This window comes from Vulpes vulpes, chromosome 15 (genome assembly GCF_048418805.1).
Source record: "Vulpes vulpes isolate BD-2025 chromosome 15, VulVul3, whole genome shotgun sequence".
Taxonomy (NCBI): domain Eukaryota; kingdom Metazoa; phylum Chordata; class Mammalia; order Carnivora; family Canidae; genus Vulpes; species Vulpes vulpes.
The window spans coordinates 10,279,378-10,304,700 of record NC_132794.1 but is presented as its reverse complement, the minus strand read 5'-3'; the positions used below and the strand labels follow the sequence as shown (position 1 = coordinate 10,304,700).

Here is a 25,323-nt window from a genome sequence, read left to right as displayed (position 1 = left end):
GCCTGAGTTTACACAACCACTTTCTAATTTGTTCAGTCATTCCCTATTGATGGACATTTGGGTTGTTTCCTGCCCTTTGCTATTAAAAACAGTGCTTCTGTGACCAGCCCTGTGCATATGTCCAGTATATCTTTGGAAGAGATTTCTAGAAGTAGATTACTGGGTCAAAGGACAAAGGCATAGATAAATTTTCTAGATAATGTCAAATCCTCCTCTATAGTATTATACCATTCAAGTCACAAGTTGTTTTTTTTTTTTTTAAGATTTTATTTATTTGTTCACAAGAAACACAGAGAGGAGAGAAAGAGGCAGAGACCAGGCACAGGGAGAAGCAGGCTCCATGCAGGGAGCCTCACGTGGGACTCGATTCCGGGTCTCCAGGATCAGGCCCTGGGCCGAAGGTGGAGCTAAACTGCTGAGCCACCCGGGCTGCCCAAGTCACAAGTTTTTATGTCTACCTCTCTTATGCTGTTAAACTAAAAGCTTATATTGCACTTATTAACAGTATCCCATTGAGTTAGAAAAAAAATTTTTTTCCCCACTGTGTGTTTGCCTTACTTTCACATAGAACACTTCAATTCTGACACTTCTAGGCACCCAAATCTCTGAGGCACCAATAAATTCTGCAACACCAGCTGGGTGTCCTACAATGTAACCCATTTTTGACGCTGTCTAGTTGGAGGTGGTTTCGGATCCCACAGGTTATGGGCTCAAACCCACGAGGTTACTCCTCACTCTAGATGCCAATTGCAAGTCTAGGTGGTCATCTGTGCTTCTGAGCTATAAATCAGAGGTTCAAAAAGTCTTCTCTTCAGGTTTGATTAATTTGCTAGAGTGGCTCACAAAAAAAACGCTTTACTTATATACACCAGTTTATCACAAAGTGTTCTGATAAAGGGTACAGATGAACATCCAGACAAAAGCGATGCAGAGGCTGAGCTTCCATGGCCTCTTCAGGTGCATTACATGTTCACCAACTCAGATGCTCTCTGAACCCCATTCCATTGGGATTTTTATGGAGGCTTCCTCATGTAGGTATGGTGAATCATTAACTCCATTTTCAGCCCTTTTCCTTTCTCAGGAGAATGAAGGGTGGGCTAAAAATTCCAAGCTGACTTGGAATGATGACTTGTTTCTTCTGATGACCAGCCCCCATCCAGGAGCCCCCCCAAAGTCACCTCACTAGAACAAAAGACACGGCGATCACCCAGGAAATTACAAGTATTTCAGGAGTCCTGTGTCAAGAACTAGGTCAAAGACCAAGTCTTACAGAACATAAAGTCTCCTAACTCTGGGAAATGAACTAGGGGTGGTGGAAGGGGAGGAGGGCGGGGGGTGGGGGTGAATGGGTGATGGGCACTGAGGGGGGCACTTGACAGGATGAACACTGGGTGTTATTCTGTATGTTGGCAAATTGAACACCAACAAAAAATAAATTTATTATTAAAAAATAATAAAGTACAATGAAAGTAATAAAAAAAAAAAAAGACCAAGTCTTAGAACAATAAATTCTAGGGCCCTTATCACTTAGTGGTTTCCAAGGGTTTCTTTCGGTAGCTCCATGCTGGGACCCATGGGCAGAGGTCAACATACATTTTTCTATAAACTCACACCCACTCATGAGAAAAACATGATAACAGACTAAAATTTTGGTTCCCATCATAGGGTTTGTTCAATGTGTCCGTAAAACAATCTTTCTTCTATGCATGAAAACAAGCCAATTTGGCTACTTAAGTATCAGGCACTTGCAAAGGTGACTTCATGCCATATTTCCATTGTTAATGACTGGCAGCTTCAACATCAGTAAAATGATTGTGCTTTGAAATTATTTCAATGAAAAAATTCATGCTGTCACCAGGAGGAAGACTTCTGGTGCTAGAGTGTCCCTTGATGACATTACATGTCACTCAAGTCCTATAGAGAGGGAAGCTCCCTCCTGCACAGGAGGGAATTTCCTTCTGCACTGATTCCCCTCTTTGCTTACTCCCACAAATCCAGCCAGGATTCTGGATCCTCTTTGCCTCACCTCACCTCCCAAGAGGGCCGGCTGAGGGCCAGCCCGTGGAAACACGGGGAAGGTTTTGATTCCATTTATCTGGGCACAGTGGAGTCATGCCAGGCTGCCTGATACAGCAAGGTGCGTCATAAATTCCATGGGCTGACCCCAGGTCTGGGGAGTTTGGGCCCCATGATCTAGGTAGAAAATTCCTGGAAGCTGGTCACCTGCCAAAAACCCCTTTACAGGTGAACATGTCCTGAAAGGAGGGCTCACACGCCTTGGATATATGATCCTCCCTCCTAATGAGCCAGCCGGCCTTCAAAAAGACTTCTGAAGGGATAGTGGCCACAGTGGAAGAAAACAGGATTCTGACCTCTCAGAGCCTATGGATACCTGGGAGGGATCAGGTGGTGAGTTCATTCAAAAGCTTCCCTGTAGAATAAATGCATTGCCCAGGTGAGTCCTGGAGCAAAACAAGGTTCACTGAAACCAGATCACTGCTGGTTTCAGATGAGATTAAAGGGGAAGTTGAGCCTTTCTAAAGAAATAGGGTGCACATCCGCTGTGAAAATTTCACAGGAAGGGGATCCCAGCCAGTATGGTGTTGTGGTAAAGCTGCCACTGATTTATTAAGAAGATAGTTCATCAGAAAGATCCGGGGTTTACAAATAAAGTCCAGGAGGGACAGAAATTTGGAAATCTGAATTGTTGACCTCTTTTTAAAAAAAATTAGTATTAGTTTTGTACTGGCAAAATTATCTTAAAATTTTAGTATAGTACATTGAATGTACAGGATCCCAAAGTCAAAGCCATGCTAAAGAGGTATTCGCAGAGGTGCCTCACTCCCACCCTCACCCACTCCCCGTGTAACTGTGTATTGCTATTGTCTCTGTCTGGGGCCATCCCGCGGATGGCATTTTGGGCTGGATCATTCCTTGTGCAGGGGCTGTGCTGTGCCTCATAGCACACATCCCCAGTCTCTCTCCAGTATACTCCCCCAAACTCGGACAACCAAAAATGCCTCCATATTTTGCCAAATGTCTCCTGGGGGACAAAATTGCCCCTGTGGGGAACTGGTGGTGGGAAGTCACAGCCCTACAGTTGGGTGAGCCCTTTTCAGATACCCCCCATTCCGTCACCCCTTGATGTTGAGTCCAGAACGATTGTTACAGGGCCAGACTCCCAGGTTGGAGCTTTCCACTTATCAGGAAGATCTGCAGAGAGCGGGCCCTATCCTGGGCTGTGGCCACATCCTTCCAGCCCCTTCCTGCGAGTGCGATCCCTAGAGGCACATCTGTTCATTTTGTCCCCAGTGAGCCACCCTTTGGGATGCTGCAATGCTCTCTGGATAAAGCCCAGACTTTCTGATGGGGCTTACAGGGCCCTTCAAGGCCTGATCCTTGCCTGCCTCTGCAGGGCTCTCTGCCCTTCACCTGACTGGCCTTAGCTCGTCCAGGCTCAGCTCCATCCTCACTGAGGGTTTTTTTTTCTTGCTCTGAGTTTCCCCATGCTCACTCCTCTGCCCAGAATGCTATCTCCTACCTTTTTTTGACCACCAGATAAATTTCTATTCATTTTTCAGGTGGACCCTAGACCTGATGGAGCTTCACTCCACACCTGGCCAGTACCACGTCAGGGTTGGGCGCCCCTCCTGCATGGTCCTAATAGAAACATTTATTTCCTCTGTGTTGTAATTGCTTGGCTAATTTGTCTGAGGCCTTCCAGGAGTGTGGCTCCATTTGGGCATGGGCTATGTGGCCTTGCCACCCCTGTGTCCCCAGCCCTAGCACAGTGACTGACACACCAGCAGGTCTCAGGGCATATCTCGGGCCTAAATATAGATACTTGCTGTACACTGGCACTAAGCCCATGCTTCCCAAATACTAGGAAGGGTTAAGTTCATAGAGTTAAGTTCCCAGACTCTGGAGCCAAGCTGTCTGGGTGGTGGTATGTTGCTGGGCTCTGCTGCTTTGCAACTGGATGACCTTGGGCAAATTACTTACCCTCTCTGTGCCAGTCTCTTCATCTTTAGTGTGAAGTGGTAGTAATAGTATTTACCTGGAAGATCATCGTAAGAATCACACGATTTAATGTATGTTATGTACTTAAAACAGTGCTTGGCATTCAGCCAGCATCATATGAGTTTGCTGTTAGTGCTTCCCAACACTTACCAGAACCTAACAACAATGAAAGGATAAGAGTTCAGGTTTGAGGGGTATGGAAGGTGATTAGGATGAAGAGAGAAAGAGAGAATGGGCAGGGAGTCCTCATGGTGGTGTAAGAGAAAACGGAGAGCCTGGACCTCCCAAGAATAATGTTAGGACCTTGGAGGAGAGTGCAGAAAAGCACGGAAAGATTCTAGAAACTCACTCATTTTTATGAGAATTTGTGGTAGATTAATTCTGGTCTAGGAAAGGACCTTGCTTCCCTCCTCCTCCCTTCTTTGGCTCTCTCTCTCTCAGGACTCACATGAGGAAACTTCTCTGGACACTCGTTCTCCACTTATCACATCGTTTCCATGGGAAAAGTTCACTTCATGTTCCTACTTTCTGGCTGGTCAACACATCCACTAGAAAAGAGGGGGCTGCCAGTTACATACACCCATGATGGTTTCTTCTTATTCTCAAGCGTTTGGATAAAATGGAAAAATTTAAGCCTGCTTTGGAGGCCTTTCTAACTCTCCAATCTACGCCCATTGGGTAGAAAATGAAAACCACCCAAATTTTCCATCCATGTTTTCAATTTGCATTCACAGATTTGGAGGCATAGAGAAACAACCTGGTGTGGGGTCAAGCCTGAGTTTCAAAGTCTAGAAGGGAAATGACTTTGAACTTCAAAACAAGGTTATCATGACTCGAGAAGCCAAGAACAGGAATGTTGTCTTGATTCCTGAATCTGTGTTCATAAGCTCGCACCGACCTTTACTGATTATTTAAGCTCCTGAAGTTTGAATGCCATGGAAATAACCAGGTTATTTGTCAGCTGCTGAGTTAATTTGGTTGTTTAAACAATTAAATCTAGCAGGTGGGTAGGCAGGCACACAGCAAACATGTGCCTGACATTGGCACGAGGTGTCCTTGGGCGAGGCAAGCCTGACTGCGGCCAGGTGTAGGAGTTTGCACGTCCCCGGCACAGTCTGAGGGGCCTGGCTTGGACTCTTGGCTCTGCCACTTGCCAGAGATAGTTGACACCTCTGAATCTCAATCTGCTCATTTTTAAAATGGGGAGAGTAATTCCGGGTACCTCATAGATGTCTCAAAGGTTGAAACGAGATGGTTTCACGAGTGTGATTGCCTCTGTTTTGGAGCTCATGAGCAGATATCAGGAGGGAGAACTGACTAGCAGAAGCCTGTTGCTGGGCCTTTTTGGGGTGAGTGTGAGTAAGTTTAGGGGGAGAATTCAGGACAAGGCGGAGAGAGTGTAGAGGAGCCATGCTAGACGGAGCAGGTGTACCCAGTGACTCCTTCTGGAGCCAGGAGTGATCTAAAGCCCTTAAGAATCGGTATGTCAATTTTTTTGCCTTTTTTTTTTTTTTTGGTCCCATGTGGGTCTGATGTAACCAACTGCTTGACCCAGTGCTCACCATTAGCCCCGATTCTTAAGTAAACCATCTCTCTCATGTCATGAAGCTGCGGGTCCTCATTTGCTGGGTCAATCTTGTGGTTTACACCTGTAGCCCAAGCATAATTGCCTTCATTTTTACCAGTGTACAAGTTTGGGCTGTAAATTATGTCCTAACTATGTCAACTACCTTCTGTGGGGTGGTGTGTTTGGAAAACAATGGAAAAGAGGTGGAAATGAGGAAGGGAGGAGACGCAACAGGTGGACATGGGAACTTGGGTGCCCTAGGGGACCAGAGAAGCCAGCCACAGAGGAAGGAACGGGAGAGGTCTGGTCTGCCCTTCATGCTCAGGATGGGGCTGCCACCCACTTGCATCTTCAGGGAAAGCTGGAAGACAGGGGATATTGAGGCAACTAATATATGGGTATAATCATAGCATTTTAAGGTAAATTTACATACATTGCAATACAAAAATTTCATCCATCTCCAGAAATCCCCTTGCACCTGTGCCAGCAATGCCCCCACTCCCTGCCCTTGGCTTATTTGTTTTCCGTCTGTATGGTTTTGGCTTAGAAATAATGCCATATAAATGGAATGATATGTTACGTAGCTTTTTGAGTCTAGCTTCCTCCATTTTTCTTTTTCTTTTTTTTCTCCATTTTTCATAATGCATTTGAGATTCATCGATGTTGTTGTACGTATCAATAGCCGGACCTTTTGATTACTGAGGGGTATTTCCTTTGTACGGATAGAGCACAGTTTGTCTATCCATGTCTTGGTGCAAGCGCATTTAGATGGTTTTCATTAACGGTATAATTTTGACAAATAAATATACCTGTGTAACTGGTACCCCTCTTAAAATACACATATGTGGCTTATTTAAAATACCACCGAGAAATTCTAGTTCAAGGGTTCTTGACCTTTTCTGTGAGCGATGGATCCCTTTGCTAGCCTGGTGAGCTCTCTTTGAATGCTTTCAATGCCTAAGATAAAAACGCATAGGATCTCAAAGGAAGCCAATTAAACTGAAATGGAATGAGCAGACAGCAAGAAGAAATGTGTGATTAAGAAGAAATATAAGAAGAAATGAAGGAGCAATACAGGCATTTCTTTATGAACCCATTACATGAACTCCAGAGGCAGGTCTGATAACTACTGAAATTTCGAAGTAGTGGGGAATGGAAATGACACTTTAAAATAGCTCACGTCTGGAATGAGTTACAAAAATGTCTCTGATTTGTGTTGGGGATAAAGCCACAGCTATAATTATTGCAATAGTTTCTTCCTTACATTCACCATGGAAGGAATTGGCAAATTTGAGTTTTGTGCATATAAAAATATGATTTTTCTCCCCAGCAACCTCCCAAATTCTGTCCGTGTGCCCTTTGGGGACTTCGATTATGGTGCCTTGTTGTAATTAGAACATTCAGCTCATGTGGTTGCTACAACCCTAAAAAGAGGATAGCTGATCAATTTTATTTTTTTTCTGACTTCCATATTCACAGAGACAGGGCCCAGGTCTGTCTCTCCGCTGGCTCCCAGCTGTTGTTGAGTGCATACGCTGCCTATTTCAGGCAGGTGCCTGGTCGTGAGCTGCTTCTGCGACTTCAGAAAGTGCTCAGCTTACAGCAGTGCAACAATTATGCCTTCAAATCCCATGAAAGAAAATTTGAACAAAGCCCCCAAAGTCCTTGGAGAGGTGAAACATCTCCTCATTTCAACATAGGGGAACTGCCACCTGAATTTATAGCAGTGCACACACACTTAAAGCAAAAGAAAAAAAAAAGGGAAGAATCGGTTAGCGAGGGGTAGAGAAATACACCCGGAACCCGTATTTTGTGAGCTTGGAGTTTCTGTTGAAACATGAGCCAGTGTGATTCTGGGAAAATTCAACTTCCTGGTTTAAAGACAAGCTTATAAAACAGCTTTCAAGTTTTGTGTGTATCGAATGCTCCTGCACTCACCCAACTGGATTTTTTCAGGTGTAATGCACATAAGTGCACCAGAGACATGCAGACCAGTAATGCCTTGTAAACCACTTAGATTTATAAGGAAGAATAATTACATCCAAAAAATGCAAAGTCTTCTCCAAATAGGTTTGGTTTGAAATCTAGCAGTTCACCCCTTTTCTCACTCTTCCAAATAATCCAGAATTTCCTCCCTCTCTGACTGCCACGTGTCCAACAATGCTTTCACACGTACCAGGTTCCTTACTTATTTCTTCACTATAAACACCCAGATGGCCAAAATATACCTTCCTTTTATTCTTTCTTTTTTTTTAATTTTTTAAAACTTTAAAAAATATTTATTTATGATAGTCACAGAGAGAGAGAGAGAGAGGCAGAGACATAGGCAGAGGGAGAAGCAGGCTCCATGCACCGGGAGCCCAACATGGGATTCAATCCCGGGTCTCCAGGATCACGCCCTGGGCCAAAGGCAGGCGCCAAACCGCTGCACCACCCAGGGATCCCTCTTTTATTCTTTCATTGAAGGTCCCAGGTGGGTTAACTTCAGGGAACTGTCAGATTGTCTACCTGAAAATGTCACTTGCTCTTGGGTGCCTTAACATCTTCATGGGCGTGAAGCTTTTATTTCCCAAATAGAGGTAGGGACCTGAAGTGTAAATGTTCCTTGGAGTGGTAGCTCATTGACCCAAGTTCGCACAAAGGTGTAGATGTGTGATCCCAGGGCATTCTTCCCAAACCCAAAAGAACATGAGAAAACGAACGGAACAGACATCAGGGCCTCCAGTCTGACCCATTGGATAAATCATTTCTGGAGACAGAGCCAGGGGGCCTTTCATTCTGGCACACTCCCTGGCACCCCTGTCATTGTGAGGCACAGCTGGGGTTGGATACCATTGCCTGTGACCACTACTAGTCTGATGCAGATGACTTACCCAAATTTTGTTCACACAGACTTCTTGTTTGGCCCCAAATAACCTTGTAATTTGTGAGAGCAGGGCAGGGGTCACTTCCCAGTTGTAAGGCTGGGCAACTTGTCCAAAGACACCCAGAAGCCAAGTGCAAGTGAAAAAGGGAGAAGGAAGGGCTGGTCTGCCCTGGACTTATTCTGAAATTTTGTTTAAAGACAATCCTGTATGTTAATAAATGCCATGAATGTCATCTGTGAAATCAGAGACTTAAATATGAAATGGAGTTTTGAAAAAAAGCTGGTTTCCATTTACATATGTAGTCAGGAGCCTTCCAGAGGGAATCTTCCAGATGGATGATAAGGATGTATTTCTTTTTTTTTTTTTTTCTTGGTGAGAAAATTGCTATCCCTGTTTCAGTAGAAAAAGGGCTGGTGAATTGTCGGACTAACTTGATTTTTGGGTTATAAATATTCACAAGTACAAATAGGGCTGCAAATGTATACAAATAAAGTTTTACCATGTATTTAAATCCTCAAATAATGAGGATCGGTGATACTTTGTACACACTGACTCATAACATCCCTAGTAGGAGGACCCATACCATGGAAGAGGAAAGCACATAGGCTAACTTACCCCAAGTAACTTGCCCCAAGTCCTAGTAAGAAGGAAGTCAGGACTATACACCTGTTGACAGTGCTCTCCAGAACCCCACCTGCTGCTTTTGGACATGTTAAGAGTTCCAGGTGCCATGGAGATCTCCATGTCGCTTGGTGTTTTTCAAATTCCTCTGCCAAGAACACCTTTGGCACTGGGATCTTTCCAGAATATTTTATTGTTTTAGGGCTACAGTATAGGGTCTGAGGAAGGTACTTGTGCCTCTCATCACTGCTTCTGGTGGAGCAATTGTTTATAAGCTAAGGAACAGGGAGGACCTCAGATTCTGGGGCACTAATAGGCCCCATTTTTAAGGGAAAATAAATAAACAAGAGAAAAGAGAACAAAACCTAGCAGCAGTGTTCACAAGGCTGGCAGGGATAGGAGTGGGATTTGGGCAGCACTCTTCCTGGTGAGCCTGCAGGATGGAGGCTGTGGGCCAAAGCCAGCCACCTGCACACGAGGGAGGCAAGGTCCCCTAATAGAGTTCTACATAAAAGCAGAGCACAACCTCACTTCTATGTAGAATCTGCAAAACCTGAACTCACAGGAACAGAGAATACACTGGTGCTCTCTGGGGGCTGGGGGTGAGGAAATGGGGAGATACTGATCCAAGCGTACAAATTTCCAGTGGTTGGATCAGTAAGTTCTGTGCAGCTAATGTACAGCCAGGTGATTACAGTTAACAGTCCTGAAATATACTTGAAAATATCCTTGAAGTGTACTTAAAAGTTGCTAAGAGGGCAGATCTGAAACGCTGATCATCACACCAAAAAATGGTAATTATGTGAGGTGTTAAGTAACCTTATTGTGGTGATCGTGTCGCAATATATATGTGTGTCAAATCATCATGTTGTATGTCTTAAATCTCACACAATGTGGTGCTTCAATTATATCTCAATAAAGCTGGGAAAAAAGTGGGGCACAACAATCTTATTTTATGACCATCAGGGATGGTTATTATGATTGTTACTTTTATACAAGGCCTGAAAGTGATCAAGTCATCCTCAGGGGAAATATTTCAGAAAAAAATCATGTGAAAGAGTCAAATCTACAACTCATAATTTAATCCAGTTCAATTCCATGTTGTTTCAGTGGGTGGCATCCTCTATTTCTACTTCAGGACAGTGACCACCTCCCGGGGGTTTTGAGATAATTAAATGGTTTAAAAAATATATAAAAGTGTATAAAAATGCTCCAAATAGTGGAAGAATGCATAATATTCTCTTTATAAGAGGGAAATGGACAGAAAAAATTTTAAGGTCTTTGATTTTGCTCCCAGTAACCATACCTGCAATAGAATTATGGAAGAATTTTAAACCTAATTTAGGTTGTCATAAAGGAAGTATAAAGGGCGGAAATTACTGTGTCATGTAAATTTCTAGTTAAATTTCTAATTGGTACTATAATGCTTTACATTCTAGAAGGATAATTATAATATATGCTAAGTAGTTGTATATAATTTATTTATATAAAATCACTGTACCCGAAATATTTACATATGGGATTTTGTCCCGATTATGCCATTAATAAATAAATATAATAAAATATATTCCGTTTAATAAATAAATATAATAAAATATAACCAAACATTCACATTGTTTTTTTTCCACCCAGTACACACAACCACCAGCCTGCTTTTGAGATTTTGGTTCATTATTCTGTACTATGTGCCACGCATATAAGGGTCTTCCTTTCTTTCCTCCCTTCGTCTCTCTCTCCCTCCTCCTCTCCCTCTTTCCCTCTTCCCTCCCGTGTTCCTTGGGTTCCTCTTTTCTTTTTTTCAATTAAAAAGTCATTTTCTTGGTTCATTTGAAATAAGGAAGCCAACCTCATGGCTAGCTGAAACTTAAAACTGTAAGCATTCTTTTGCTTTTCATTTAAGGATTTTGTTTTCATGAAGATGACTGTTTCAGCCTTCCTTTTGTGCTGTTTCTGATGTGTTCTGGATCAAGACACCAGAAAATAGGTTAGATTGAATTTAGGATAGAGTCATGGGCTTGGTATGAGAGCTCAGTTGCTCATCCTTGGGGAAAAACACTCACACTTTAGGAGGCAAACTCAGTTATATTGTTTTTGGCTCAGGGACACCTTTTCTGCTCACTTCCTGATTCTGAGCTTTGTTCCGCTCTGATTAGTGATTTCCAAATATATGAGATGTGAGATCATAGGTTATAGAATTGGAGTGCTGAAGGAACCCCACAATCATCTGATTTGAGAGCCTCATTCAGGGTGATGTCCCATCAAGTGACAGGAACTCCCCAAGGTCACTGAGTTCACCACTTTCCTGATCACACATACGCACCTCCAGGGGGAATGTGCCGACAGAGCTGAGACCCTGGTAGACCATCCTTCAAAGCCTTTATCTCCTTCTGGTCCAATCAAATTAAACTCAACCAAATTAAAGAGGAAAGCTCAAATGTTAGTAAGATTGGGGGGGGGGGTAAAAGTCATGAGCTAAATGATTTCATTCTAAGTGTGCTAAATACATGAACAAAAATACATTTCAAACAATTGGCTCCAAGTTTTAAAGAAGTATGTTTCAAAATATGAGCAGCAAAAATATTTTTACAAAACAGGGCCTTGGCATATTTGAGTTTATAGACTGTGGTTAAACATCTTCAAAATAAACAAATGCATAATCAAAGTTACTGATGAAGCATGGCTTGAAACATCAGCAATGAACAAGTTCAGTAAGGTTTTTCCACAGTAGGGTGGGACCCTTGTTCCAGTTGTGTTTATTTCTCCAACACTAGCTGAGTCTGTGTCACAAAAAAAGGTCCTCAGAAAAAGTTTGTAGTGTGGTGGATGATGGATGGATGGAAGGATGATAGTTGGATGAATGGAAGGAGATGGATGGATGGATGGATGGATGTGTGGAAGGATGATGGATGAATAGAAGGGTGATGGATGGATGCATTGGATGATGGATGTATAGGTAGGTCTTCTCAATGCTGTGCGTAGAATAGAAATGGTTTTTCTAAAGGACAGTCTCATGACTATATTATATAGAGATGATAACTGAATTTTGTGATGTGGTGCTCACTTTTTCACGAACCTATAGTTGGGTAAAATGATAAAAACAAAAGTTTTGAAAGTCTCAAATCTGGCCAGCTGAGGCTTCTCTTAGCCACTCAGAGCTTATCTGGCTTCCCGCAGATGAGGGGTATTTTCCGGATGTGTAGGAACAAGCCATGCTCTAGTATCATCTTTTCTCTTTAGCTCCATCTTTTTTCATTCTGGCAGATAACTTTTTCCCCCAGTGTTTCCTGTAAGGAATAGAAGTTTAGAAAATTGAATTTTCTAAGCCCTTAAGTGTCAATGAATGCCCAGGGCCATGAAAGCTGGCATTTTGACAAGTATCAAGGGATTAATATTTTAGATAAATGTCCTGTGTTATAGAAGAGGTCCATTCCAATATCTAGACAGTGAAAAACAATAGGACCAGTCAATTGGATCACCACCTGAAAGCAAAGCAATATCACTTGGTGATTGTACAGAAACATCCAGGTTTACAAAATGCTGTAGACATTTTCTCTTTCAATGCTCAGAGAAACCTAGGGCAGTAGGTTTGTCACCAAGAAGTGGCTTGCACAATATAATACAGCCAGTTAGCAGCAGAATTAGGAGCTGAGCCTAGACTTCTAGATTCAAATCTCATAATCTATCATTTTAAAGAGCTTCTCATCAAAATTCATTAGTAATCTGCGAGGAGAAGTTTTGAGGAGTGACAACCCCCAGACACAACACAACATGCCCTCCTCTACTACCCCATGCCCCTAGAACTGTCAATATATGAGATTAAGTCATTTTTTATAGAAATCCTTGTAATCAGGGAGCTGGAGGGAGGCTAGCCTGCCTCTCACCCAACAATTGACATTAAGAGCTGGTTAATTCTCCAGGCTGAGAGGGAGGAGGTGTAGTAGCACCCCTGGCCTCTACTCACTAGATGCCAGTGGCAGTGTCCAGTCATACAACCAAAAAGTGTGTTCAGACATTACCAGATGTCCCATGAGAGACAAAACTGCCCCTATTTGAAGCTCAGTGTTCACATACACCTCCATCAATCTATTGCTAAGGATTTCAGGACTCTGGAGGACTAGAGGGAGGAGAGAAAAAACTTGGGAATTTAGAATTAAAAGAAAAGTGAGATTCTACAACAAATACAGAGGAAATACAAAAGACTGGACAGTTTGAGAAAAATACCAAAAAGCTTTGAAAAAACTTTATAGATAGAAGTTGAAGGTTTAAAACTGGCTTTCAAAAAAAAAAAAAAAAAACTGGCTTTCAGTCTTGAGTTTTCGTATTGTTTTTATCCGCAGCAGGATTGTTACTGCTCTTCCTGGGGTCAGAGTGAAGGTGATGTGAGAATAAGAGGCTGGAACTGGGGGGCCCAGGAGCCTGCTTGGCATGGGTGTCCACACCTTCCACCCCTATCCTTCTCTCTCTACTGACCATGAGCCCTGCAACATGACTTTGTCTTTGCCTTCCGGACTGTAGGCTGCCTTTCCAGAGGGGCTTTCAGCAAGTGGTTTGTAATATAATTTTGGCGACTTCTCCTCTTCCCTTCCCCCTCCTCCTTTCCCCCTCTCTCCCCATCTTTGTCAAAAATCTCTTCTCTCATCCAACAGGTATTTGTTCCATAACCAGTTTGTTTTGAGAACAGTGCAAGATCATGTGGAAGGAAAACAGAAAAGATTTTCACTAGCTAGGTGAGTTCATGGTAGGGTGACCATATGATTCATTGTCCAAACTAAGGCATATTTGTGAGTGGGATGCAGGGGGTGCTTTTATGGTTATGCTCCCGAGTCAACAGGATAACCCAGGACTGTCATGGGCTAAGTAGGATGAAGTGTCATGGCTTTTCCAACACTTTAATACACTGTTCTGTCAAGATGTGGACTCCGGGACAATACTAACAATGAGGTCACAATGTCAACAAGTGCTGTGCTGCGTATGATATGTACATTCTCTGACTTACAATGGCCATGGTCCTATTACAATGTCTTCTGTTCTAGATAAAAACCTTAGTCAGGATCCCACAGTTAACACAAGATAAAGTGGGATTTAAATCAGGCAACAGTTTGATCTGAGAACCCACCATGGCATTATTCATGTTGATTTGTGTAATGCCCTTATTGACTTGTAAGTTGGTGTATCTGTGCCTCAAACCCTGCCTTCTGGTTTAGGCAGTTTCTTCAGCAATAGCCCTCTCCTTCTTCTTCTTCTTCTCCTCCTCCTCCTCCTCCTTCTTTTAAGATTTTACTTTTTAGAGTAATCTCTACACCCAATGTGGGGCTTTAACTCACAATCCTGACATCAAGAGTCCATGCTCCTCCGTGGCACTCCAGCCATAGTCTTCTTTTTTTCTTTTTTCAGATTTTTAAAGATTCATATATTTTTTTAGATTTTATATATATATTTTAAAGATTTATATATTTTATATATATAAATATATAAAGATTTATATATTTATTTTATAGATTTTTTTTAAAGATTTATATATTTATTCATGAGAGACACAGAGAGAAGGCAGAGACACAAGCAGAAAAAGAAGCAGACTCCTCATAGGAGACCGATATGGGACTCAATCCTGGAACTCCAGGATCACTCCCTAAGCTAAAGGCAGACACTCAACCACTGAGCCACCCAGGCATCCCCATAGTCTTCTTTTATCTGAAATATACCTTTACAATGAACTGAGTAAAGCCAGAGACACCAAGGCAGGTTTGGGGCCTATCTTAGGGGAGGCAGAGTTGCTGTTTGAAGGGAAATCAGTGCAAGGGGACTTCCATTCAGTCATAATGCATCCTGTGATCTCAATGTTATACATACATTGAAATCCCAAGGGTCTTTCCCAAAGGAACAGACACCTGCTAGAGAAAGAGGAGATCTCTATGGAAATGAGTCCATTCATTCTGGAAAAACAGCAAAACAACAAATCTTTAAGTTGTTCTGTTACAAGCCCTTGAGTTTTTCCTCGTTCATCCCTGTGTTATCCTGCTGCACGAATGCTCATAATCTATGGTAGGAAAGCGCTGTAATTACTAAAAGCTACTTAATTACCAGTACTTTTGCCTTTTGCCCCCCAGCCTTGAATCTGTCACCTCTGTCTAACCCCCCCTTGGTATTTAAATAGCTAATCTGGTGCTGGCTGCCGAGGTAACGATGTGCAAACCTCTAAGCGACTTCATCTCGACCTTCACGATTCTGTTTATTTGGTATTTCCTTCTGCGTTTCTGTGTATGAACTGACTTGGCCTTTGCTAATAATTAAAAGTATCTGCTGAAGTATTCACCAAAGTCAGTAGATAAGAATTCCTGTGAACAGTGTGTCTTGTGACATTCACTTGTCCCTGAAGTATAAAACCAACTGAGGCAAGTATTTTTGAAAACCCGTTTGAGTTGATACATATATATTTGTAAGCCTGCGTGTAATTCGCTTATTCAGTATTTATTAAGTTTCTACGATGTGCCCAGTCCTGTTCCAGGCAGTGACAAACAGAATCCCCTGGCTGCATGGCACCACCATGTCCTGGTGGGGTGGGATGGAGGACACAGATATTAAATAAGCAAAATACATGATATGTCATATGGAGATAACTGCTATGGGAAACGTAAGACTGAAAAGGCTGACAGGGAGTAGGAATTGAGCTTTAAAATAAATTATCCATGATCACTGCGGCACTACTCACAATAGTCAAGCGATGAAAACAACGTCAATATCCTTGGATGGATGAATGGATAAACAAAACGTGGTGTGTACACACAATGGAATATCATTCAGTCTTCAAAAAGAAGGGAAACCTGCCATTTGTGACAACGTGGACAAACCCACAGGGCCTTCTAAGTGAAATAAGCCAGAGGCAGAAAGGCAAACACCACATGATCCCGCTTATATGTGGAATCTTAATAGTCAAACTCATATAAACAGAGAGTAGAATGGTGGTTACCAAAGGCTGCAGGGGAAGGGGAAAATAGGAAGATGTTGGTCAAGGGCACAAAGTTCCAGTGATGCAAGATGAATATGTCCCGGAGACCTAATGTACCCCAATGTCACCGTAGTTAACACTATCAGATTGTATATTGCTAAGAGGATGGACCCTAAGTGTCATCACCACAAAAATAAGATAATAAAATAAAATAGGGTGCTTAGAGAAAATAGCTTATGAAAAATCTCAACAAGTTAAGGGGTGAGCTACAAGTACGTAGGGCAAGCATCCAGGCAGACGAATGACCAGCAAATTCTGGCAACAGAGAAAGGCTGGTGTGTAAGAAGCCAACTGAGGCCAGAAAGAGATTAGGGTGCCTGATTTTATAGGATGCATACTTGATACACAAGGAGTTGACTTTTTCTTGGTGTGAGACAGGAAGCCTTTGAAAGGTTTCAAGCATAGGGATGCCTGGCTGGCTCAGTGGGTAGAACATGTGACTCTTGATCTCAGGGTTGTGAGTTTGAGCCCCATGCTGGGTGTAGAGATTTCTTAGAAACAAAATCTTAAAAAATAAATTAAAAAATTGTTTTCAGAAAAGGAAAGGATTCAAGCATAAAAGTGGCCTGGTGGACTTATGATTTTAAAGAGGGGGTCATCTGGCTATGGGGTGGAGAACAGACTGGAAATGCAAGGGAAAACCAGGGGACCTGACTGGAGGTAATGGTGGCTTGGTCCAGTGGGGTAGCAAGTGGGGGTAAAGAGAAGAGGTTGGATTCTGGATATGTTTTGGAAAGCAGAGATAATAGGATTTATTGGTAGGTTGGATGAGGGGTGTGAGTGAAAGGAGTTAAGGTTTTCAGTATGTGTATGTGTGTGCACGCACATGAGTATAAGAGTGTAAGTCTAGATAAAGCTTAACATTATGCAAGGGTGTCTGGCTTAATTGCCTACTTATTTCTTTTTTGCTCCATCCTAAAACCCTGCAAGGGAGGGGAACTTCTCAGTTTTATATATTTCTCTATACCCAGTGTCTAGAACAGTCTCTCTCTCTCTCAAAAATGAAAAAAGTATTTATTATGAGTAATGAGATTACAGAAAATTGTCAAGAGCTCTGTTATTCTCTGTCATCTCTATTTTTAGCTTTGAGCCGGTATTCATTTAAAAATAATGCATTTGTTTAATTCTAGAAAATAAATTTGCCGAATTATGTGATGTAAACTTTTAATGATTGTTTATTAAAACTATTTTTAAAATGTGAAAGAGTCGACAGTCTACAGATGGCATGATGTTATTTTGAAAGCCAATGTCAACGTGGGGAAATGAATCCAGGCAGTATGCAAAAATAAATCCTAATCCTATAGAATAAAACCGCTTTGTGGATATGCAGGATCAGTTGCTAGGACGGGATAGACTTTATTAATGTTGTTTTTCTACAAGGACACTACCTGGGGCTAGCTTTCAGCCGGTCAGTCAACTGTAGTGTTTGCATTCATGAGTTAATCATGTCTTGGCTTGTTCAAAAGGAGGGTTTTTTTTAAGAGATGCCAGCCTTCCTATAACCAAAACACTTCTGTAATCTTCGTTTGAATTAAGGTTCATGGAACATTGTTACTCACATACATATGTGCCTTGAATTTGGTTCTTTGTGGAAACAGAGCATTGGAGACAGTTGGTTTGTTATTAAGAAGAAACTTAGAGATGGAACTAATCTCGGATGTTTCCAAGTAGAGCAAATAAACCTAGAGCCCTTCAGTGGGTCACAGGACCACAATACATGTATACATTCTGAAATCCAAAAAACTCTGAAAACTGCAAGCTTTGGGGGGACGTCATCTGGAAGCAAAGGCCAGACTGGCCAGAACTCATTTGGGGCTGAACTTGAACTAGGGTCCCTAAAGCTATGTGTGGTCTCTATATATTCCATCTAATGTGGATGCTCGCTGGTGTCATTCAGAAATATTAATGTGTCTGATCACAGGGCGGGGTACCGTGTTATGAAATAAACACTGTAAACACTCAATCATCTTTCTAAGAATTCTGTTTTCCGAAACACATGTGGCTTCACAGGGTTTGCGTAGGTCCTGTCCTGTGTTTGCTGCTGGGGGCTCACTGTGCTGGCTTTGTCCTTCCCTAAGAAATAAGGCTGATGGCTGTCTTGCCCAGTGGATGTTGCGGGACTCCCTTTCCAGGCGACTGAAGCTTTTGCAGAGCAGAGTCTCTGTCCCATGTGTCTAGCTCACAGGGTTCAGTGTTGTGCTTTTTTTTTTTTTTTTTAAAGATTTATTTATTTATTTATTTATTTATTTATTTATTTATGAGAGACAGAGAGAGAGATAGAGTGAGAGCCAGAGAGAGAGAGAGAGGCAGAGACATAGGCAGAGGGAGAAGCAGGCTCCATGCCAGAAACCTGACACGGGACTCGATCCCAGGACTCCAGGATCGCACCCTGGGCCAAAGGCAGGCGCCAAACCACTGAGCCACCCAGGGATCCCCCAGTGCCGTGCTTTGAGCAGACGTGCCATGCTTTGTGGTGACGAAGCTTCTGGCCCCTTCCTTTCCAGGTAGGGTGCAACCTTGGAGAAAGGTAGGGTGAAGCTAGGTGACATTGGGCTCCTGTTTTGTCACTGTGTGTGGTGATGGGCAATAAGGATTAGGAGACGTCATCCTGGTGATTGGCCAAATGGCGATTCCAAGCCACAACAAGGATACCATCTGATCTTTTAGTGATGACACAACCCTCTGCGGACGCGATGGACTGACGTGTCTTAGGGCAGCGTCAAAGCCACTAAGAGCTGACAACTTGAATCAGTCTTGAGTTGGGCTCCCCACTGCACCACACTTAGACTGGGCCATCCTTGGCAGCAAGGTCCTCTCTGTAACCCACACGATTCGGCTTAGCTCATAATCAACTTACCACATAATTTTCACCATAACTTCCTTTCTTGGGGAAAAGGTGTCCACTCTGTGATTCCCGGAGATTCCTAACCCGCTGAATTCCACAGCACCCCTTCTTCAAATCCTGTATTGTCACCTCCCCACCTCCCCAAGCCCTGAACACATAACTCAGGCTAAAGCAGTGACCGTGGGTTTAGAAAATTTAGGAGACTGCAAGATAGACTCTTAGAGTGTTCAGGAAACAGGGAAATGAAGGATCTAACCTTTCCCCACTGCAAGGCCCCCACACTTGTCATACCTTGAGGAGGGGTCCCCTCATACACAACAGAGCCCATCTCTGGTTAGAGCAGCTCAGTTGGCTCCTCTTACTCCCATTTGGGGGCCTCAGGAACTTCTCAGGAAGGGCCTGCAGAAATTGGAAGGTGGTCTCCCTGTTTCCTTTCTTCCAAAATTTACCACCCTTGCTCTTGGACAATGAGGCAGGACAGGAGCATTTGCATTGGGTACCAACTGAGAAGCTTAATGCCCGGCTCCCTGGGGGAAAGCGGAGATTAGGTATTTGGGTGTCCAGTGTGGGGTGTTGGGGGGGGGTGATTTAAATGGCTCTGGAACTTGATGCCGTTACAGAAAACACCCCAAGCTGCCAGTAGAACCGGGATCTTTTCACCGAAATCCACAAGGGCCGTGAGAAAGGTTGTCATTGGCCAGGCTCCCAGGCCGACGAACAGGGGGAGAGGATGGGGTGCAAACCCCGCCCAAGCCCCAGGGGGATGGAGTTGGCACCGTTGACTTCTGGGCAGCCCCGGACGGCAGGCCAGGCATTTCAAAGGGTGCAGGAGCTAAGAGGCCTTCCCCAGCCCGGTTCGGCTCCTCCGTGGCCCGCGCGCCTCCAGGGGGCCCCAGGTCAGAATTAGAGTCTGGGTGGGAAGCAGACGTGCAACCGGGGAGCCGAAGTCGCGGTGGAGGAGACACCAGAGACCGTAAATCCGGGAGGGGGGCGCGGTGTCTTGGGGTCTCGTCACTCTGCCCCGCAGGTGCAGGTCCGGGCTCCTCGCAGAGCGCCCTAGGAGGGGGCGCAGCGGCCGCGGGGCACCTGCTCCACCGCAGGGTCGAGGAGGCTCCCCAGGGGCGGACAGGGCGCAGCGGCCGCGGGGCACCTGCTCCACCGCAGGGTCGAGGAGGGCTCCCCGGGGGCGACAGGGCGCTGCGGCCATGGCCGAGGCCGCGGAGCTGGAGGGGGCCCCCCCAGGGCCCCCGGGGCCGCCTGAGGTCCCCGCGCCAACGGCGGAGAAGGCGGGCGCGGAGGCGGGGCGGGCGGAGGCCGGCGAGGGCGCCGCGGGGGCGCCGCGGGGCGAGGGGGCGGGCGCAGCCGCCACGGCCGCCCTGAGCCCCGCGGGAGGCGCCCGTCCGGACGCGGGGCGCAAGGGCGAGCGGGGCCCGGGCGCCCACGGTGACCCGGGGGCCGAGGCGCGGGACGCGGGCGCAGCACCGGGCGAGGCGGGCGCCGAGGAGGGCGCCCCGGGGTGCGCCGAGGTCCCCCGGGGAGAGGAGGGCGAGGCCTCGGGGGAGCTGCGGGAGGGCCCCGAGGAGCCCGAGGCCCCCGACGCGAAGGAGACCGCGGAGCAGGGGCCCGAGGGAGCGGGCGGCGGCAGTCCGGGGGCGCAGGGGGCGCAGGGGGCGAGCATGGCAGCCGCGGAGCAGGCGGGAGGGGCGCACGGGCCCCAGGGGGAGCCCGGGGACGGAGGGGACCCCGGCCCCCAGCCCACTGAGGGGGCGCCCGGGGGGCTTGCAGGGGAGCCTCGGGGTGCAGCGGGGACCGAGGAAGCGGGGGACGCGAGGGCGGCAGCAGTGGAGGACCTGGGGGGACCCCAGGAGGGGACGGAGGAGCAGGAGAGGCGAGAGCGCGGCCCGGGGGCGCCGGGCGGGGGCGAGGAGGAGCCCCCCGACGGCAGCGCGCAGGCGGAGGAGCCGGGGGAGCCGGGGGAGCCGGAGGAGCCGGAGGAGCCGGGGGAGCCGGAGGAGCCGGAGGAGCCGGGGGAGCCGGAGGCCGAGCTCGGCAACCACCTGGCGGAGGAGGGCAGCGTGCAGGGCGCGGACGAGGCGGCGCGGGTGAACGGCGGCGGGGAGGACGGCGAGGTGTCGGAGGAGGGCGCCCCGCGGCAGGAGCACGACATCACCCTCTTCGTGAAGGTACCCGGAGTCCGCGGCCCCTCGCGCCCCCTGAGTCGGGGCTTCCAGGGGCGCTGGTCGTGGCTCTGTTCGCGGGAGGGAGGGGGGGAGGGAGGGAGGCGGCCCGGCTCGGTCACCCGGAGCTTGCGGGGCGCTTGGGGAGACGCGGGGGTTTGGAAACAAAGAGGTTGGGCGGGGGTAGTGGGGGGGGGGGGGGAGTCGGGGTGCGGGCCCAGCATCCCACTGTCCTTTGTTCTGAAAATCCTAACTGGCCCTTCTAGTCTGGAGATTATTGGAGAATAAATTAAAAAAAAAAAAGAAAAAGAAAAAAGAAAAAGCGAGCCCTATTGATGTTCAAAGCAATTCATCCCGAAGGAAAGCTCTAATAGTTGAAATGGAAAAAAAAAAAAAAAAAAAAAAAAGCTAACAGGTTGTAAGGTGAGAAGTATCCCCAGGACTCAAATTTCAGAGGCCCCGAGCTGGCCAACGTTTTCAGTTCCAAAAAAGGTATCTCCCTCTTTGGTATGTAGAATCCATGAGGTGCATTTGGAAGGGAAGTGGAGATTTATTTAAATATTAAATTGTTTGTTGAGCGTTTTAGCATTTGTTTTGGAGGAATACAAGGTGCCGGTGACTTGAACCTCATCTGCCTTTATATTTCGTATTTCAGTCTTGCTTCAAATGTGAAGGGAGCGATGATTTTGTTAAAGAATCTATAGGACATGACTGAGAAAGTTTTGAGTTTAAATAGGCATTTCTACAAGGCATCGGAAATATGGGGCAAGGTCTGGCAGTAGCTCACACACGTCCTGATCTTTGTTAGAAAGAAAGAAAGAGAAAGAAAGAAAGAAAGAGAAAAGGAAAAAAAAAAAAAAAAAAAGAAAGCCCTTTCTGGAGACCTTTGGCCAGACCAGGAAAGCAGCAGATAATAAGGTCAAGAATGTGCATTGCATGTTGAATCATAATCCTTCCAAAATACTTTCAGGCTTATAGAAGCCAGTGAGGACCTAAAGCTCCTTGACGGGAATGTAAGCAAATTCTAATAAGCAAAAAGAGAAATGTTTCCAAAGTGATTAACATCAGAATTTGAAGAATTGCCTAGGTGGCAAGGGGGTTGGGGAAGTCAGGGCATGTGTTTCTTCACTAGTGGGAAGGTGCTGTTCTGAGCATTTTTGAAGATCCTGGAGCATTTTAAGATTAAGTGTTGGGATATAACCTAAGGGCACAGCCCCTAGGAAGGCCACTGGGAGCTGGGAGTCTGCAGGGAAGGGGAAGGGGGAGGGAAGGGGGAGAGCTGAACACAATGCTGCTGTGTGTGCCTCAAATCTGCTCTTCATTTAAGACATTTCCCCGTTGCTCCATCTCATTGCCAATCTGCTTCCAGCGCATCTTTCCAGTTTCTTGTTACAATTTTGAAATACAGTAACGGTCTTCCTAAGACTGTCTTCCATGCTCCGAGCTCTCAGGTCTAGGCCTTTGGGGATAGCCAGTGAGCTAGGAAATGAGATCTGGTCACTTTGTTTCTGCAGCTAAAATTCTCCAGTTATTTGTTGTAGGCTTTCAGATGAGTCCACACTCCTTAGCCAGGCCACAGGCCACTCCTGATGTCATTCCTGCCTCTTCGGTATTGCCTGGGTGTCCCCCGACTTTGTCACCCATGGTACCACCATGCCAGCCATATTGAACTGGTTCCATTCCTTGAGAGAACCACATTCTTTCCCGCCTGGAAATTTTGCAGGTGTTGTACCCTCTGCCAGAATCAAGTTTCTCCCCCCCTCATCCCTCTCCCTGGTTATCTGCTGTGTGTCTAGATCCAGCACGGGCATCATCGCAGTGTGGGTTGGATATCCCTCTGTTGAAAGTCCACTCACACACTGTAGGTTTTATCTCTTTCCTTGACTGCATAAATTTTATCTTCTATCTTCCATGTGGAGCACAGATCTGGAGCATGATGAAGGTTTGAATGGGTGGTTTCCTGCAAGAGATAGTGTACTTTGGTGATCAGTAGCATGGACTTTAGAGCCAGTGGGATCAAATCCTGGCTCTGCTTCTTTCTTGCAGTGTGCATCCATTAATTTTGCACAGAAACAATCCCCTGCCCATTATATCCCTGTCCCCCTCCTCTTCTAAAGTAAAATCTCTCTAGATACCTAATTATCTCCATTCTCTGGGGATAAGAATTTTGTGAAAAATAAAAATAAGTTGTGTGGGGATTTTTGTTTTGTTTGCTTTTTTTTTTTTTTTGCTTCTGCTCAGGAGTAATTTGTGTAGGCAGAGGCAAGGGGCTAGTCATAGACAGCTTATCCAGAATGTTTTATTCTGACGTGATCAGCTTGTGATCAGTTGCTCCTGCTACTTTTTTTTTTTTCTTTAAGAAAACAGATCTCCAAATAAGGGGATTGGTTTTTTTTTTTTTTTCAGGAGATTGGTTTTTAAGCAACTACTACTTGATATAAATTCTGAGAGTCACTGAAGAGGTGTCTCGTAGGATTGTTAAGGCATCTCTTTTTCTTTTTATCCTACAAATGATTCTCCTTAAAAGCAAAAAAGACCCCAGAGTGAAATCCATCAAAAATTCTTTAGATGTTTATATCCTTTGTGTTTTGTGATACTTGATTTAAAATCCTTAAATTAGTTTAAAAGAGGATTTCTTTGCCAGATTTAGCCTTCTTGAGTTCCTTCTTTGGACTCCACTTATTTGCACTGTAATCCATGTACAGTAGCAGTAGACATCTGACCTCCTGGGTTTTATAAACATGTCAAATTTTTCTGTGCCATCGCTGGAGTGCAGAATTCAGATTTGTTCTTTAAGGGGAAGTACGGTAAACATTCCAAACATTCCCCTTGCCTTCATCTGACAGCCCAATAAATACCATTGTAATTAATTAGCATGTATTTTATTTGTCAATTTTTGACTTTTACACTTTCCCCCTATTTTAAAAAATATATTGGTTGCAAATATACCGCAAAGTAATGACATACGACTCAGTAACAGGTGCAAATACTTTTAGCCACCTGGTGGTTTATCGTCTCCATCTTTGGAATTGCCATCTTACTAATTTGCCATTTTGTTTTATTCCATAAGTACGCAAGAATGTACTCTTGTAAAAGAGCCGAGAACATATATAGAACAGGCTGGAGAAAGCTTCCCTGAATTATTGTATGGTAAATTAATTGCTGATCATGCTAATTCTTACTTTTGTTTTTTACAAAGAAGTATTAATTATTTGTCATCAAATTATAGGGTAACCCTGCAGTATATTTAGTAAGAAAGATTCTTTTCTTCTTTACTCATAACAAAGAGTAACAACATAATAACATACCAACATAACAATAACAAACGACAAATAAAATACTGACAACAAAGGATAAGGTAGGGACCTCACCAGCTGTGGGGATTTAGTCACTAGGGAAGTCTTACTTACAGATTTGGTGCTTCTAATCCAGCGTGTATACTTTGAGGCAAGGTCTAGGGGTCGGATAATCTGAGATATGGATTTCCGGGCGAATTTCACAAGACTTAAAACACTTCAATGTGACCAATGAATAGTCTTGGGCCAGAGTCTATGAATTTCTTAAACTAGACTTTGGACACCATATATTTAACCATTAACATGCAGCTGCTGTGGAGCTCAAAAACTTGCATTTGCCATCACATTTGGGTGATGTCTCTAGACAGGTGGAATTGGTGATGGAACAAGTCCAACGCAAGGAAGATATGACCTCTGAATAGGCATTGTCATTGAGAACTGTCCCCCAACATACATACATATATGAATGAGTGAATGAAGCCAGCCAAGCAGTGCCACACCACATGGCCATGGCAGGATGGGAAGGTTAGGTATGTGTCTAGGAGCCACAGCTGAGTGACTCCTGGTAGACCAGTTCGCTGTAGTGATCCAAGCACCTTTCTCCAGGAGAGAGCACAGTGAGACCATTCTGTGGGGGCTTGGTGTCCAAGGAGCTTCAGGGGAAGGTGGGATTCTCATAACTATATGTGGACTATGACCATGTGCTCTAAAGGGAAATGAACACAGATGTACTTCTTTGACTTTATCCCCCCAAAATAGCATTTTTGTTATTTGTTTTTTGAGTGTCTTATACAGCTTGCTTGCAAACACATTTATGAAATTAGTAGAGTTAGCTGGGGTGGAAACCTCTGACACATGTGTGTGCACACGTGCACACTGGGGATAGTGGTTCCTCTCCCCGCGCTGAGTGAGATCCACCTTCTA

The 25,323-nt window shown here is 44.9% G+C and overlaps 1 protein-coding gene across 1 annotated transcript in view; it reads left to right on the top strand.

The window, feature by feature from the left end:
* The first annotated feature begins 19,904 nt into the window (after positions 1–19,904).
* Positions 19,905–25,323, top strand: part of CLIC6 (chloride intracellular channel 6) — a 45,299-nt gene continuing 39,880 nt past the window's right edge. Inside the window, exon 1 of the mRNA XM_072740752.1 lies at positions 19,905–21,109. Within this exon, the coding sequence (XP_072596853.1) occupies positions 20,132–21,109 (978 nt within the window). The 5' untranslated portion in view covers positions 19,905–20,131. The remainder of the gene's footprint in view (positions 21,110–25,323) is intronic.